General features: G+C 37.6%; 1 protein-coding gene across 1 annotated transcript; it reads left to right on the plus strand.

Moving 5' to 3' along the window:
- The first annotated feature begins 301 nt into the window (after positions 1-301).
- LOC136679193 (pescadillo) lies at positions 302-13,605 on the plus strand. The gene is made up of 15 exons (XM_066657580.1): positions 302-530; positions 1,331-1,410; positions 2,180-2,333; positions 2,815-2,924; positions 3,055-3,226; positions 3,702-3,791; positions 5,469-5,585; positions 6,402-6,479; positions 6,569-6,658; positions 7,390-7,520; positions 8,217-8,342; positions 9,893-10,077; positions 10,877-11,028; positions 12,788-12,955; positions 13,346-13,605. Exons 1-15 carry the CDS (start codon positions 507-509, stop codon positions 13,424-13,426), a joined length of 1,758 nt encoding a protein of 585 aa, XP_066513677.1. The 5' UTR covers positions 302-506; the 3' UTR covers positions 13,427-13,605.
- The last annotated feature ends 1,047 nt before the right edge of the window (positions 13,606-14,652 follow it).

Genomic DNA, 14,652 nt, shown 5'->3' on the forward strand with positions numbered 1-14,652 from the left:
AGCAGTTTGTATGTTGAATTACTGTGTTACACACACACGCCTAATATTTATTGATATTATGGAGTTTGAGTGTGTGCGCACATTACACTGATTAATGACAAATGTAGCTGAGTTGCAACTGACGTCACAACACACACACACACACATCCACACCTGTGGACCGTTTCCATCGTGAGTTTTTGGACTGTAGAAGGAAACCGGAGCACCTAGAGGAAATTCACAGCAAACACGGGGAGAACACCAAACTCGCCACAGGCAGTGACCATAAATCAACCATAAGTACATAAATAAACTTTGATTTTTGCTCAGGCGGATGCGTGGCGCCTCTTTCGGACGCTGTGGGTCCGGATCACAGTGACGTCATGACGCGGGGCCCACGTGTGTAGAGCAGTGAAGCAGAGAAACAGAGAAAGAGAAATTACACCAACAGCGCTTTAACTTCAGACCTACAGCAGCCGAACCCCTCACACACCGCTGTCCAAGCGCCGTGGACACTCGGCCTCACCATGGGAGGATTACAGAAAAAGAAGGTGAGTATTAACAACACAGAGCGGACACGAGGCTCATATCTTCATGCTCACCACTGCCTCTCTGGATCCCGTCGCTCCACTTTAAAACAGTGCGACAGCTGTGAACTCTTGAATTATCCGCGTGAATATGTTGTATTAGTTGAAGTCTCCTTCTCCAACATAAAACTGAAATTAATATATTCTCCATCTTTTTTACTGGAGTGCTTATACCACCTTTAGTGGTGAAGCGGTTTGCCCCCTGGAACATGTAGCATAGTTTTGCACACGGAATTGCATGTGTACTTTTTTCACACGAGCTGGAGTTGAATTCATGCTCAAATGTACAGTTTCACTGTAAACGGTGTTGTATTTGCACAAATAATATAAACATAATGAAGTTCTTCGATATTTCAGTTCCACCTCAAATTGTGTTTAATCGAATTCAGCGTCAAGTCTCGATTTTTAGACTCGATGAGTGTTGGACGTTAGAAACATGCATCTGTAGTGAAACAGTTACAGAAAGTGAAGAAACCACGATTGATTTTAATTTAAATGTATTCTGCATACATATACATAGATAATTCATTGCCGCCCAACTTTAGTGTCTTTATATTCCTCTGGTCGATGTTTGGTATTGAGCTGTGACAATTTCGACTCGTATGGCTGGTGTTTATACAAGCTTTGCATCTCTGAATAACTGAATAAAAGGCCCCTGGATGCCTTAGAACATGAGGACAGTTCATTGCCTGAAGTGTTTACTTGGCCCTTCCTTTATTAGTGTGAATGCTAATTGTGCCTAACCTTCCCTTCTCTTCCTGCAGTATGAAAGTGGGTCTGTCACCAACTACATCAGTAGAAACAAAGCCCGCAAGAAGCTGGGTTTGAGCCTGGCTGATTTCAGGTCAGTTCTAGACAAGGATATCCCCATATCATACCAATTAGCTGGGTCTATTGACTAGATAAAAAAATTGATTTTGCATTATGATATTTTTAACTTTTTCAGTTTTACCTTAAAACCCCTGTGTATATTTTCACCATAATAATTAAAAATATATATTTTAAGCATATCATCCCTGTCCAATGAAAAACGTTTATTTTTGTTGATTTTAAGTTTACTACATCATTTGAACACAGCTCCTTTCCTTCAAATTGTGTGAACATTTTATGATGAATGGACCAATTGAAATGCTCAAAGTACTTGGGAATAAAATAATTTTACATTGACTTCCACTGTATTTAAGAAAGTTTGTTTTTCTCCTGTAAAGTTACTAGTTTTGGAGATAAATGTTTTTTTGGATGGCGACAATATTTTTTTTTTTTTTTTTCTGTCATGAAACCAATTTTGTGCAGTATAATAACTTATATGATTTGACATATAAGTATGACATGTAACTCTTCTGACTGTTTTACGGGATTCCTATCATGAACAAAAGCTAATGAGGCAGATGAATAGATAAAACATTTAAGAAAACGTCTGTTATGATGATAAATTATCATATGAGGAGGTGTTTGTTAGACTGCTTTTAAAAGTGTCATTTTGTTTTAGAAACAGCAATACTGTTTATTTGGATTGTAACTATAGTGTTTGTTTAGTGACATGCTAGTGTTGTGTGTATGTAAATGTTATTAAAACAGCAGTGATATTAATAATATTTTGTTCCTCTGTGCAGGCGATTATGCATTTTGAAAGGGATTTACCCACATGAACCCAAACACAAAAAAAAGATCAATAAGGGCTCCACTGCCCAGAGGACTTTCTACCTGCTGAAGGATATCCGCTTCCTCCTGCATGAGCCCATTGTCGGCAAGTTCAGGGAGTATAAGGTAAGTGTATTTCTAATAAAGCTTCATTATGTGATTATAATTCTGTAAACTTTAATTATACCTTAGGGTTAAACCGGTGGTTTTGGCTGATGCTAATGCTCTCTTCTGTTTGAGTGTTCTGAATTGGACTTCATTCTGCCTGGGCTGAAAAAAACTGCATATAAGTTCAGTGTGTGTGCAGGACTGAACTGTTGTAGGCTTAACTACAAGAAATATATAACACAGTTTTTCTTGTTGTAACAAAATAAGTGAATTCAAAGTGGCCTGCTTTAAAGTTTTTCTGTATATGGACTGTAGAAACTGGGTAGTCGTTTTTGAAACTCTTTATAATATAAAAACAATATACTACATACTTTAAGGCTAGGATATATTTTTCTCTGATATGGTCCCTTTTAACCTTCCTTGTGATTGTGTGCAGGCATTTCTTTACACTGCATAACTCTAGGGAGACTGTCTCAGATGTTTTTGTCTTTCCTAACAGATATTTGTGCGCAAGCTTCGTAAAGCCTATGGTAAAGCTGAGTGGGGTAGTGTGGAGAAGCTTAGAGACAATAAGCCTGCTTACAAACTGGACCACATTGTAAAGGAAAGGTGAGGAAATAGGTTAAACCTTTTTTGTACGGTAGATGGCGCCATTACACTTTACAGTCCGGCTGCGAGGATCACGTAGATTGTCCATGAACTGATGAACATTTCATAATAATTATTCATCATTTTTTAGATATCCTACTTTTGTTGATGCTCTCCGGGACGTTGATGATGCTCTCTGCATGTGTTTCCTGTTCTCCACGTTCGCTCGTACGGGGAAGTGCCATGTCCAGATGATCCAGCTGTGCCGTAGACTAAGTGTAGAATGGATGAACTATATTGTTGCCTCTCGCTCGCTCAGGAAGGTAACCGCCCCATACCCATACCCTATGTTGCACCTTCTCTGTATTGTTAGTGTTGTTAAGTGTCTTTTTTTTTTCTTTCTTTCTTTTCAAATAGCACTGAATCATTAAAATAATTTTCACTAAGATGTTTATCTACATGCTCCTTTTTTTGTTACACCTAAATTAGTCCATTTCAACAGTGGGTGGTATTTCTATATGAAAACAACCTATGATCATCCATGTTATTCGCTGATTGGATTGTTCCATAAACTTTCCAGTTCCTCACTGCTAGTGTTTCCGGCAAGGCAAATGACTTTCACTGCTATTCTCTTGATATTTTTTATTTATTTATTTTTTTGTTTACACCTATGTTTTTATTGTCATGAATGCCCAACACTTCTTTCTTTTATATTCCATCAAATTATATTTTATGTTTGAGTTCTGCCTTTTTAAAACCACCAGCCTGCCTATGTTCTCTTTTCTGGTCTTTTAACAGGTCTTTCTGTCCATCAAAGGAATTTATTACCAGGCAGAAGTGCTGGGACAAACCATCACATGGCTCGTACCTTTTCAGTTTGCTCATGACGTAAGTGAAGAGCCTGTGTGTTGACTTGAATCAACAGGCTGTGTTTAAATTGATTTGTTTATTACATCAGTACAGCAGTATGTCTCCCAGCCTTATTAGTTTGACCAAATGTTCAGTTTTGAAAAATCGTCCTTTTTGCTTCTTTCAGAATTGTTTCACTGTGGTACCTAGTGCTCATTATACAGACATTATAAGAATGACCAATGTTAGACAGTCCTGATTTATAACCTAGCAAGGTGCCACAGAGGACACCACTGTATAATGCAGATAAGTTCATAACGGATGTAATAATAGTTTGTTTTATTTTGATCAGATTGTTACTTTTTAATTATGTCTAAAAAAATTTGGGGGGGGGGTCATACAGAGTCCTTTAGAACAAACTTATGTGATATTCTACATGAAGAATACTCTTAGAAATTTTTAAATGGCAATTCAGGTGTCATTTCACTTTTTGGACAAGTGAGATATGAATTGATATACAATATGGCCAAATGTTTTTGGGATTTAACTTTACATCCATGTCTATCCTGATTTCAGATATATTTTCATCTTGTTGAATCTAAACATTCAGCAGCAGATTTTATCAAAGAACACATTCTGAAAAAAAGATAAGGGGGGGGGGTCGGGGGGTCATTAAGAGAGGTGGGGGTGTCATCATGGTAGAGGTAAAATTGGTAAACTGTGTAAATTGTTGTAAATGGTTAATGGAAACCTTTTTCCTTCTTGAGTTATCAAACATTTATATCTAGTTCTGGAAAAGGGCATAAATATTAGCGCGTCTCTTCCTCATGTTTTGCAGCCTGGATTGTTTTACTGCATCACTAATGGTGACTTTTCCATCACATGGGTCTGACTGTACATGGCTCAGCACACTGTAAGCTCCTTGCTTTTCCACTGGCAGGGCTTCCCCGCGTAATGGAACTGGTGACTTTGAAAAACCGGAAAACAGGAATTGCTGGCTTTGAAAACCACAATGCCGGCAGTAAAGCTAGGCGCTTTTTCCTCGTTGTGGACTAAACGCATTTTTCCTCCCCAGTTCTCACAGATAGTTTTACTTGCATGTTCGTAATTCACTGGAAATCTTTATCTGCCATCAACCCAAGGAGCATATAAACTCCTTCTGAACAACTTGAGGTAAAGTTACGAGCTGCCATTGTGAGTCCGATAAAAAATAAATGTGAAAGCTGCTGTAACATCAGAGATTTTACAAGCTGCGAGTTTGTGCTGAGCTCTGCATCTGGTGGTGATTGACATGGCTCTGGCCAATCAACTCAGCACGGTTGGAATCCAGAGTGAATTGGGACTGAAAACGTACCCAGTTCCAGGGACCAGGTACCAGATTTGGCCAGTGGAAAAGCAAAAAGCCGTGCAGAGTTAAGGAGTGTTGTGTAGGTTCTATGCTGTGGATTAGTGCCATAAATATGCTTATACTGAAAGTAAATGTAAGTACTATTTGTCCAGATGGTGTGATGAAAGGTTATCAGTAAGTTATATTCACCTATGGGAAGATAACACAAACTATGGGTGATTAGACATCTTTCGCGTATCAGTGGCAACATGTTTAGTGTTAAAGGTTGTTCTATAAAATGGAATTCATAAGAAGTGATAGGACTTCCATGGTAGTGGTGAATTACCACTTGTAAAGTTCTTTGTTTCTGTTTTTATCTTTGTGTACAGCACCCCACTGATGTAGACTACAGAGTTATGGCCACTTTCACAGAGTTCTACACCACACTGCTTGGCTTTGTCAACTACCGTCTCTACCAGACACTCAATCTTGTCTACCCCCCTAAGGTAAATCACACTTGCACTGAAATTCTCTAATTCCAGTTCTTTTACTGCCAAATGTTGCATCATTAAATATGTGACAAAGTGGTGTTTTAAATCAGTTGTCTCTTTAAATCGCATCAGTCCAGTGATGTCCAGCTTGGAGAGTAAGAGAAAGTTTACAGTTTAGAGCAAAGAGTCATGCTTAGTTAAACAAGTGACTGTTTAGTACAGAGAAGCAAGCTTGAGGCCGCAGGGCTGCCGGTTGAATCCCGGGGGCAAGCAAGGAAAAATTCATTCATGGCTGAAATGCCCTTGAGGAAGGCACCTAACCCCCCGAGCTGCTTCTTGGGCATCGAGGAGGTTGGCAACCAAGGAATCTCCCTAAGGAGATAAATAAAGTTGTTTCTTCCTAAAGGCAACTTTAGTGCAAGTCCAAATACATATTATTGCCTATGCATTTAGAATGGGATATCATAAAAATAGGTGTCCCAGTACTTTTTGTCTATATAATGTCCTGTAGGGAACTGTTTTGGGGATAACTTAATTTTTAAGATATTTATTTAAATGAATTCATGATTGATTCACTTTTGTTTCTGTTTACGTCTGCAGCTATAGCAGCTTACAGTGTTGGATAATACTTTGCATTTGATTTTAACATTACAAAATTATTTCAGTTGAATATATATTTTCAGAAGGATCACACCTTTTTAAATTCTCTATAATTTAAATACTTTTTCATTATCTGTTGCTTTTTTTTTAATTAAATATGTCTGGAGGTGAATCGTTTTGCCTTAGCTGTGAAATGATTTTGGGCTTGTCATTTTTTCTCCTTTGTTTTAGCTTGATGGAAAAGGAGAAACTGAGCTCAAAGCAGAATTTGAAGAAGATTATGCCATGGATTCAGAAAGCTATTTGGAGGTTTGAATTCCAGTTTCCCCAGCATTTTCTGCTGACATTTCTTTTGATAATTCAAGTATTTCATTGAGACTAATTTTTCTATCTGCTAGAAATTGTCTGCTCTGAGTGCCAGTCTTGCACGTGTGGTCTCTTCAGTGGAAGAGGAGGAAGCGGAGCTAGACCAGTTTCCTACTGAAGGGGTGAGACAAATACAGATCTTAACACACCAAGTACCATATAGTACAAGAATGGTCCCATTTTTAATAAAAAAAAATGTTTGTAAAACTTTGTCAAAAACACATAATTAATAACAGATTTAGTAAAAAAAATAATTTTAAATGTAATGCAGTATAAATGATTATAACAGGTACAGGAAAGGATGTCAGGGTAAAGTGATTTTTAGGGACCTCCCTAAAATACCCAGACCACACCTTGGGCAAAAAATGTCTTGTGACAATTCTAAAGCACTTGGACCACACTGGCGGGGCAAGGAACTGCTCTGGGAAATCCCTGAAGTGCTCAAATTGAATTGAAATACATAAATTGACTGAATAAGGGGCTTTAAGGGCATCAGGGCATTCCTAGCTGTCATTGTTGTATATATTATAAAATAAATGAAAGCTTTCTAATCTTTAAGGGTGTGAACCAGCTTATGGTTCTGTTCTGTTATACATATACATCTGTATCTTTTCAGATTGAATAAGAGCTGTGCAAAGAGCTTTGTTGTGAATAAAGGCTTGCATGTGCTAATTGCTTGTGGATCCTCCTTGATTTCACACCTTGTCTTTTAGGTGTTACACTGGAGATCTGGTCACTATGGTTACCCAGTCAGAATATTACCAAACAGTATAATGTTTTCTAATGAGTTTCTAATGCAATCTATTGCTCTCTTTTCACCTTATGTCTTTCCTTCCTATTTCTACATCCTCAGGAAGACATGGAGAAGATGGAGGCGAGTATGAAAGCCCAGCAGGAGCAGGACAGACAGAAGAAGCTCTTTGAAGGGCTCAAGTTCTTCCTAAACAGAGAAGTGCCCAGAGAATCTCTGGCCTTTGTTCTAAGGTGTGTGTTTTTGTGTCACTTCAGACACAATTCTTATTCAAGGAAGCTTTGTAAATAAACAGACATAAATAAATACAGCACATTGCAAAATGTCATGCATAATTACAGTTTACTTGCTGAATTAAATATTTTTGAAACAGTAACATGTGGCCTGTCATGTACGCTGATAAGCCATTTAATACTAACTTTTTTTCATTGACCATGGACTTGCCCTGCCTCCTGTTCTTCAGTGGTCTCGACTCTCACAGGGCCACCACAGAGGTGTTGTTACTGGGTAACACCTCAGGGTTTGAAGAACAGGATAAAAGAGGGCAAAAATATAAGTTGTAAAGATACACTTTGCTCTTTTATGGACCATGGAGCTGATGAACAATGTGTAGAAACCAGGAGGTGTTAATGATGTTATTGTGGTTTGATAAACAACTTCAGTGTAAAGGATTGTTTATGGAATAATTAAAAAGTAAATTAAATATTTTTACTTAATTTGACCAGTTTGTTGTAACAATTTTATAGTTTAGAATGTCTTGATGGAGTTTCAATTTAGTTTGTTTGTTTTCTTGTTATTATTTCTGAAACTTCACAGATATCCAAGTATACTTTTGTAAAAATCTTTTGTTCTCTCTCTTTCTCTCTATATTGTTCTTTATTCCTCCCTGGCACTCTGTATTTTCTCTCTTTCTGCACATCCGTTTGCAGATGCTTTGGAGCCCAGGTTTCCTGGGATAAATCCATGTGTATTGGCAGCACATATGATGTCACAGATGAAACAATCACACACCACATAGTGGACAGACCCAGTCTGGAGAAACAGTACATGAACAGGTGAGACATTGTGTAGATTTTATCTCTTCATATCATTTAAATATACTCCTGGACTGTGATTTGCCCACAGCAACATTTGTGTATTTTACAGCCACTAGCCTAAGGTGCCAATTTAAACAAATTTCCTGATAAACAAGGCAGCTTTAACAAAGTACAGTTAAACTGAATGAAATTTATGATTCATGCAAATCCAACCTTGTACAGATCAATACAAATGGCACACAATTGCAGTCATAATCAGCACCCCTCACATTCTTATTTAAAACTGAAACTAAAGACAATACTTTAAAAGCAAATATTAGCTTTGAGCCCAATTTAAATTAGATGTTCAAGTTAAAATCAGTGAGAATATGTATGAGCATTAAACAGAATACTCCTCATCTTTGAATGCGTCTTTAAGATAGCAGAGTTTGCCTACAAAGCCCTTCATTCAGACAGACACTACACTGCCTCTCAATGCCTCTTTTATCCTTTGTGTGTGCGTGTGTTGGAAACAGCAGAAACTATCTTGTGTGGTGTCTATTTATGAATTCATTGTTACTCTGTTCGCATCACATGATCTGCAGATGATCTCGGTACATATGTGACATGCCTGCATGTATTTATGATCCCACATATCATAAATTGTACTGTTCAGTACAGGCCATAGAACAATGGTGATTATTTTATTTCCTAAAATCCCATTTATTTTAAAGACAGATTTCAACGCTAAGAATCAATATACTGATTAAACATTTTGTGGCAGTGGACTGGTCATGAAGCTTAAGCATGATGTGAACCCTAAAAAAAAAAAAAGTACTGATATGCCAATGTTTGAACACATATGTAAGATTTCTAATGTTACATTTGCAGTATGTTGCTTCTTAGAACAAGGTGTTAAGACAAACATGACTCTTTCATACAAACTCTGAAGTATCGGGTCTGGAAATGTCTCGGGAGTGGTCGTCCACACATGCAGTGCACAGCAGGACATTTTCTGCCTCGGGTGCACTCTCACATCGGGAGATGAAACGTGCTTTAGGCGTGTGCAGGAGAAACACCGGAACATTTCCGGTGCTGTTCTCACATGCACTGTCTGACTTTACTAGGGTACAAGGAGGTTAAAGTCCAGGTAAGGTCTGGGATGAATATTGTGGGTGGTTGCATTCACACATACAGCTCCTGCGGGTAAACTCCGGAACATTCCTGTGTATGTGTGAAAGGGGCAATAGAACAGAATCTTCAGAATCTTGTAAAAATCCGAGGTTTTTAAATCTTGTAACAAACAAAATGTAAATGTATCTTCCCTGTTGCAGTTTTATACACTCTTTAGAAATTTTTGAAAAAAAATGTAATAGTCTGCTCCTCTTTAGTCGTTAATGTGATTATTACATTACATTCAGGCAACCTAAGCCTGGCACCCACTGGGAAGATCAAATTTGATGTGTTGTACTCCAGTACTGCTTCCTGATTGTAATAAATCTTGCTTGCTTACCTTTTTACTTGATTGATCATGTGTGTTTCTGAATCGACTGCACTAAACTTACTGGTAATTTGCTGGGATTCTGCAGATATTATATTCAGCCACAGTGGGTGTATGACTCAGTGAATGCTAAGATGCTTCTACCTGTGGAGGACTACTTCCTGGGGGTCACACTGCCACCTCATCTGTCACCGTTCGTGGAGGAGAAGGAAGGCGAATATATACCTCCAGAGAAGCTCAAACTCCTCTCTCTACAGAGAGGAGAGGGACCAGGTGAGTAGGGAGTAGCACTAATAAGGCTATACATATATTACCTTGGGGTTATTAGTTTATAAGTCCATATATTTTGTTGTGTGGCAACAAGCCTACAGTCATTTTGTGAATTCCTGACTTTTTTAAATGAAAGCCTTCTTTTCATATAAAGCTGGAACATGCAAAATGCAAAAAAAAAATCTGAGCTATAATTTGCTAAATCATTGGAGCTTCTCTTTAACTGATAACAGTACAGAACAAATATTGTTTCAGTGTCTTCATGGACAAACAAAAACACCAATAGAATGTGATACCTGCAGCATATGTGGGGAAAAATAAGAAAAACCTATACAAGTAATGCTGTTTTGGAAGGTTTCACAATTAGCGGTTGAAATGGAAACAGGTGAGATCATCAAGACTGAGTATAAAAGCAGCATCCACCGAAGCTTAGATTTTCTGATGCTGATACATATTTTGTGTGCAGAATGTGACTAATATACCTGGCATATCATTAGAGAAAAATGTCAAACAAATTTGAACAGCATCCCACAATCACCAATACCCTCTGTTCTCAGATGCATTTCTATTCATCAGTTTCATTGTCATAGCCAGTAATTCTTCTAGCAATCATCTGCTTTTACTGATATACATCTTACAAAATACAGTTTATTTTGAAATAAATGTCAGACTCAGTCAATTAGCAAAAGTTCCAGTAATCAATTCTGCCATTTCAGAATAACGCATTGAACTGTCTTCAGGTGGCTTTTACATTTTTCTATGGACACTTTTATAATCAGAATATTTTTACTTCCATTCACAGAGCAAGAGAAGGACGAGGAAGAGGATGATGATGACGAGGAAGAGGATGGCGATGAGGAAGATGAGGAAGAAGACGACGATGAAAATGACGATGAGGAGGAAGAGGCAGAGTCTAAGCTGAAGGATATGGAAGAGAAGAGATCTCAGGGCAAGGTAGGAGGTTTTAACAGATTTGAGCAAAATGGAGTCACACTGTTAAAATCAGTAAATATTAGAAGTAATTATAATTATACACAAGGTAAACTATCCTATGCCAATCTATTAGAGCTTCACATAGGGCCCACCACACACTCTTCCTACCTGCAGCCACAAAATTCCTGTTGAATCCTACACCTCAACACTAAGGTAGTTGAGGCTGTTTATGAGCCAATCAGCAACAGGTTATCTTTAACAACTACAGTTACTCATTGAGCCCAGCCCATGAGTACACAAACCACCACACTCCAAGCCAGCTTTACTGTCCTACCTTACTCTTTACCATCAACAACCATAAATCCACATTGGCCTCCCTGGTGACTAAGTGACACCAGTTCCATGTGAACTTTATGTGCTACATCACCAACAACCACAATAGCATCTCTAAAGTGCAGTTCCCCAAGTATCTCCACTGGTCTCACATGTGCCTGCCACCTCTCACCTTAGCTGCCAAGTCTTCAGCTTCTTCTTTTCGAATGATTTCAAAGAAAATTCTGGACGACCAAATAGGTCACCGAACCCTGTTTTTCATCTGAAAGACTTTATTAAATACACATGGGTAACTCTTAATGTTTATTCAGTGGAAAATAAGAATTTTGATTATTCCTTAAAGATGGACTGCTTGAGGTTTTATTGTGGAGATAAACATTCTCACAACTGTGTTCAATATTAAAATGACAGATGCCTTCAGATGTTTGCAATGTCTTATAAACCCAGTTAGATTTAAAGTTTACCAACTGGAGGGAGGTGATTAAAGTCACATGATTTGACTCCATTCCCAAATTTGTGAGCTTTATTTGCATTTGTTGTCAGTCATGTGTGGTGTGCCAGATATGTTTCATTATTAGCTGGGCTATTAGCTGGGCAGTGTGCAAACAACAGTATTTTGCTTAAAGTGACAGAACCTGACACTTTGTATTTTTGTCCCCCCTTTTTTTTTTTAATTAAGATGATGTGGTTTTTTTTTATTTTTATTTTTTTTATTCTTTGGGTGATTTTAAGTAAGTAAAGAAACAATCCGTCATGCTGATCCAGCAAGGTATTTTGCCCTGGCTCAACTTACGAGAGGTGTGACTTGACACTTGAAGGTGAAAACAAGACTGACTTGTGACTCGCACACATTTTGAAATTGCACATACACTGTGAGACAGACTTTAGCCAGACTCGGTGTCTGAGATCACTGTTAAGTGGTCACAGATGGTCAGTTCTGACAGCTGGAGTTCTAATAGCTCTAGTTTGGTCATTATGCACAAAGCCCTTTATTTGGTGAGCCTATGAGACTGTTTGTTTTATGGTTAACCATTGTCCCTTTGTTGGTAAATGTGAATTAATTAGCTTTTTTTTTCCCAGTTGAATGAATATACTTTAGTCTGTGGCCTGAAGGGGGAAAATACTTGCTTGATTTAGTTTATGGACATTTCAATTAGTTAAATTCTAGCTACTCTGTACAGTTCTACATAATTCAAATATTTTTTTAAAAATTATACTGTAATTATTGTACAAAGCTACAGAAGTATGTTGACTTGAAGTACTTTTCAGAAATTTTGTGGAGCAGACTGAAATGAGTCAGTCATTTCTCCAAGCAAGCAGCTCCATTCATTTTGATCATTTACTTTAAACAATGTAAAAAAATCTGATGTGAAAAGCAGTGAGCATAGATTATTGTAGATTCACTAAAGATTGCAAAAGTAGTTTATCTACTCTCACTGTTCCTCAGGCATTATCGGTAAAGGTGACCCCAGGGAAGGCCAAGTTGGAGAACCGCCAGAGACTGGAGCAGGAGGAGCAGGCTGAGGAGAAGAGGCTGGCCATCATGATGATGAAGAAGAAGGACAAGTACCTCTACAACAAGATCATGTTTGGCAAGAAGAGAAACATCCGAGAGGTAAGAGAATAACACAACTATCCTTTCAATTTTGTTCTCCAGTGCCCTCAAACCAATTAAGAGGGCTAATCTGCATTAATATTTGACATATTTCACAATATGAAATATACAATGGCTCATTCTATGTATTTTTTTAAATTTTATTATTGTTTCCAAATTCAGTGAAATTTGAGTGCTTTTCTGTGACGGCACTGTACTGCTATTGCAATAATTTTTTTAATATAGGAAAATGGATAAAATTCCTTCAGGTTAATGACTGAACAGATGTGCTTTCTTTTTCTTTGTTAAAAATTAGATTAGGCCTTAACCTGTGTTGAACCCATTATTGAAGCTTGAGTACCCACTATACTCTTCTGCAATTTATTAACCCAATGTACACACTCCCCTCAGGCTAACAAAATGGCAGCAAAAAGAAAAGCTCTGGATGAGGCCAGCAAATCTGACAGAAAGAAGAAGGCAAAGAAACAATAGATTGGATTTGCAAAAGGACTTTTTTATATTAATGATCCTCTGTTTGTTCTTTCCAACAGTGAGATTGTTCTGTGCTCTAAAACAGTGTTTATGAAAATGAGTTGAAAAAATGTGGAATCGATGAATGTACAATATCTGTTCATTGTCATTTAGTTCATGCTGTAATATTAAAATAAATTTGAATCAAACTGCTGTCAACTTGCTTGTCTCTCAGGAATAACGGTATAGTTTTGCTTTCATCACGTTTATTAAGAGCATATATATATATATATATATATATATATATATATAAACCATTAACATCCTATTCTATTTCACACCAAGTTTCACTTTTGTTGAGACAGTTAAAGATATCAATCATTCAGCCTGGGTTTCAAATGTGTAATGAATTCTGCATTGCCTCATTACTCATGAGCATAGGGAATCAGATTGACCAGGTTTCTACTGTCTGATGTAAATAATTCATCTGTGGAACTGCTCAGTGTACATTTCAGTCTTTAATGAAGAACGTGAGCCATTTTGGGTCGTGAACTGTTCCAAACTCAAGGTCATGGAGAGAGGTGGGCCAGTGCAGTACAATGGCTCGTGTGGACACTATTTTACTGATGACCAAGTCAGTTCTAATTACTGACATATCTTAATCACTTTTCAGGGTATAGAATACCATTATAGGTTTGCTAATCTAGTTGATACGAGTGTGCTAAACCATGTAAAGGTTTGTAACAGGTGATTAAACCTAATACATGAGTAGTCATTGTAGTGATGTCATGTATTTTGAAGCATTTGATAGACCTTTTTGGAACTTGTCGCTAAGTCTCACAAGGCTAAATTGTGTTCCATTTCATATTTTAGTGAACATAAGAGTGCTATGTGGCCTTATTGTGCTCTAAATCAGGAGCAGCCACTTAGCAAAATGTCCTTGTTGTTCCTGTCCCAAAATGCAAGTGTTTAAATCAAGCACTAATGAGGTCTCCAGTCCAAATGGATCTTCTTTTCACAAAAGAGTGTGACTCTGCTTACCTCTGCATACCATGAGTGCAACCACACAATGCTATAACACAAGGAGTCCTTGGGCAACACTTCCACCCTCATCTTCCTACCTCTGTAATTAAATTTAAGTTGGCAGAATATATAGACATCTTTTTTTTTTTTCAACGAGTAAAGAATAATAGTTTACTCCCAGCAGCTGTGGCCCTACCAGAATGTATCTGTAACATGAATATGAA

The sequence above is a fragment of the Hoplias malabaricus genome, chromosome Y, assembly GCF_029633855.1.
Source record: "Hoplias malabaricus isolate fHopMal1 chromosome Y, fHopMal1.hap1, whole genome shotgun sequence".
NCBI classification, from domain to species: domain Eukaryota; kingdom Metazoa; phylum Chordata; class Actinopteri; order Characiformes; family Erythrinidae; genus Hoplias; species Hoplias malabaricus.

Bases quoted from the DNA above. Each gene is read 5' to 3' on its own strand.
- LOC136679193 (XM_066657580.1), top strand. From the start codon at position 507: ATGGGAGGATTACAGAAAAAGAAG. The intron at 5,586-6,401 runs GTAAATCACACT...CCTTTGTTTTAG, and splicing joins ATCTTGTCTACCCCCCTAAG to CTTGATGGAAAAGGAGAAAC. The intron at 6,659-7,389 runs GTGAGACAAATA...CTACATCCTCAG, and splicing joins ACCAGTTTCCTACTGAAGGG to GAAGACATGGAGAAGATGGA.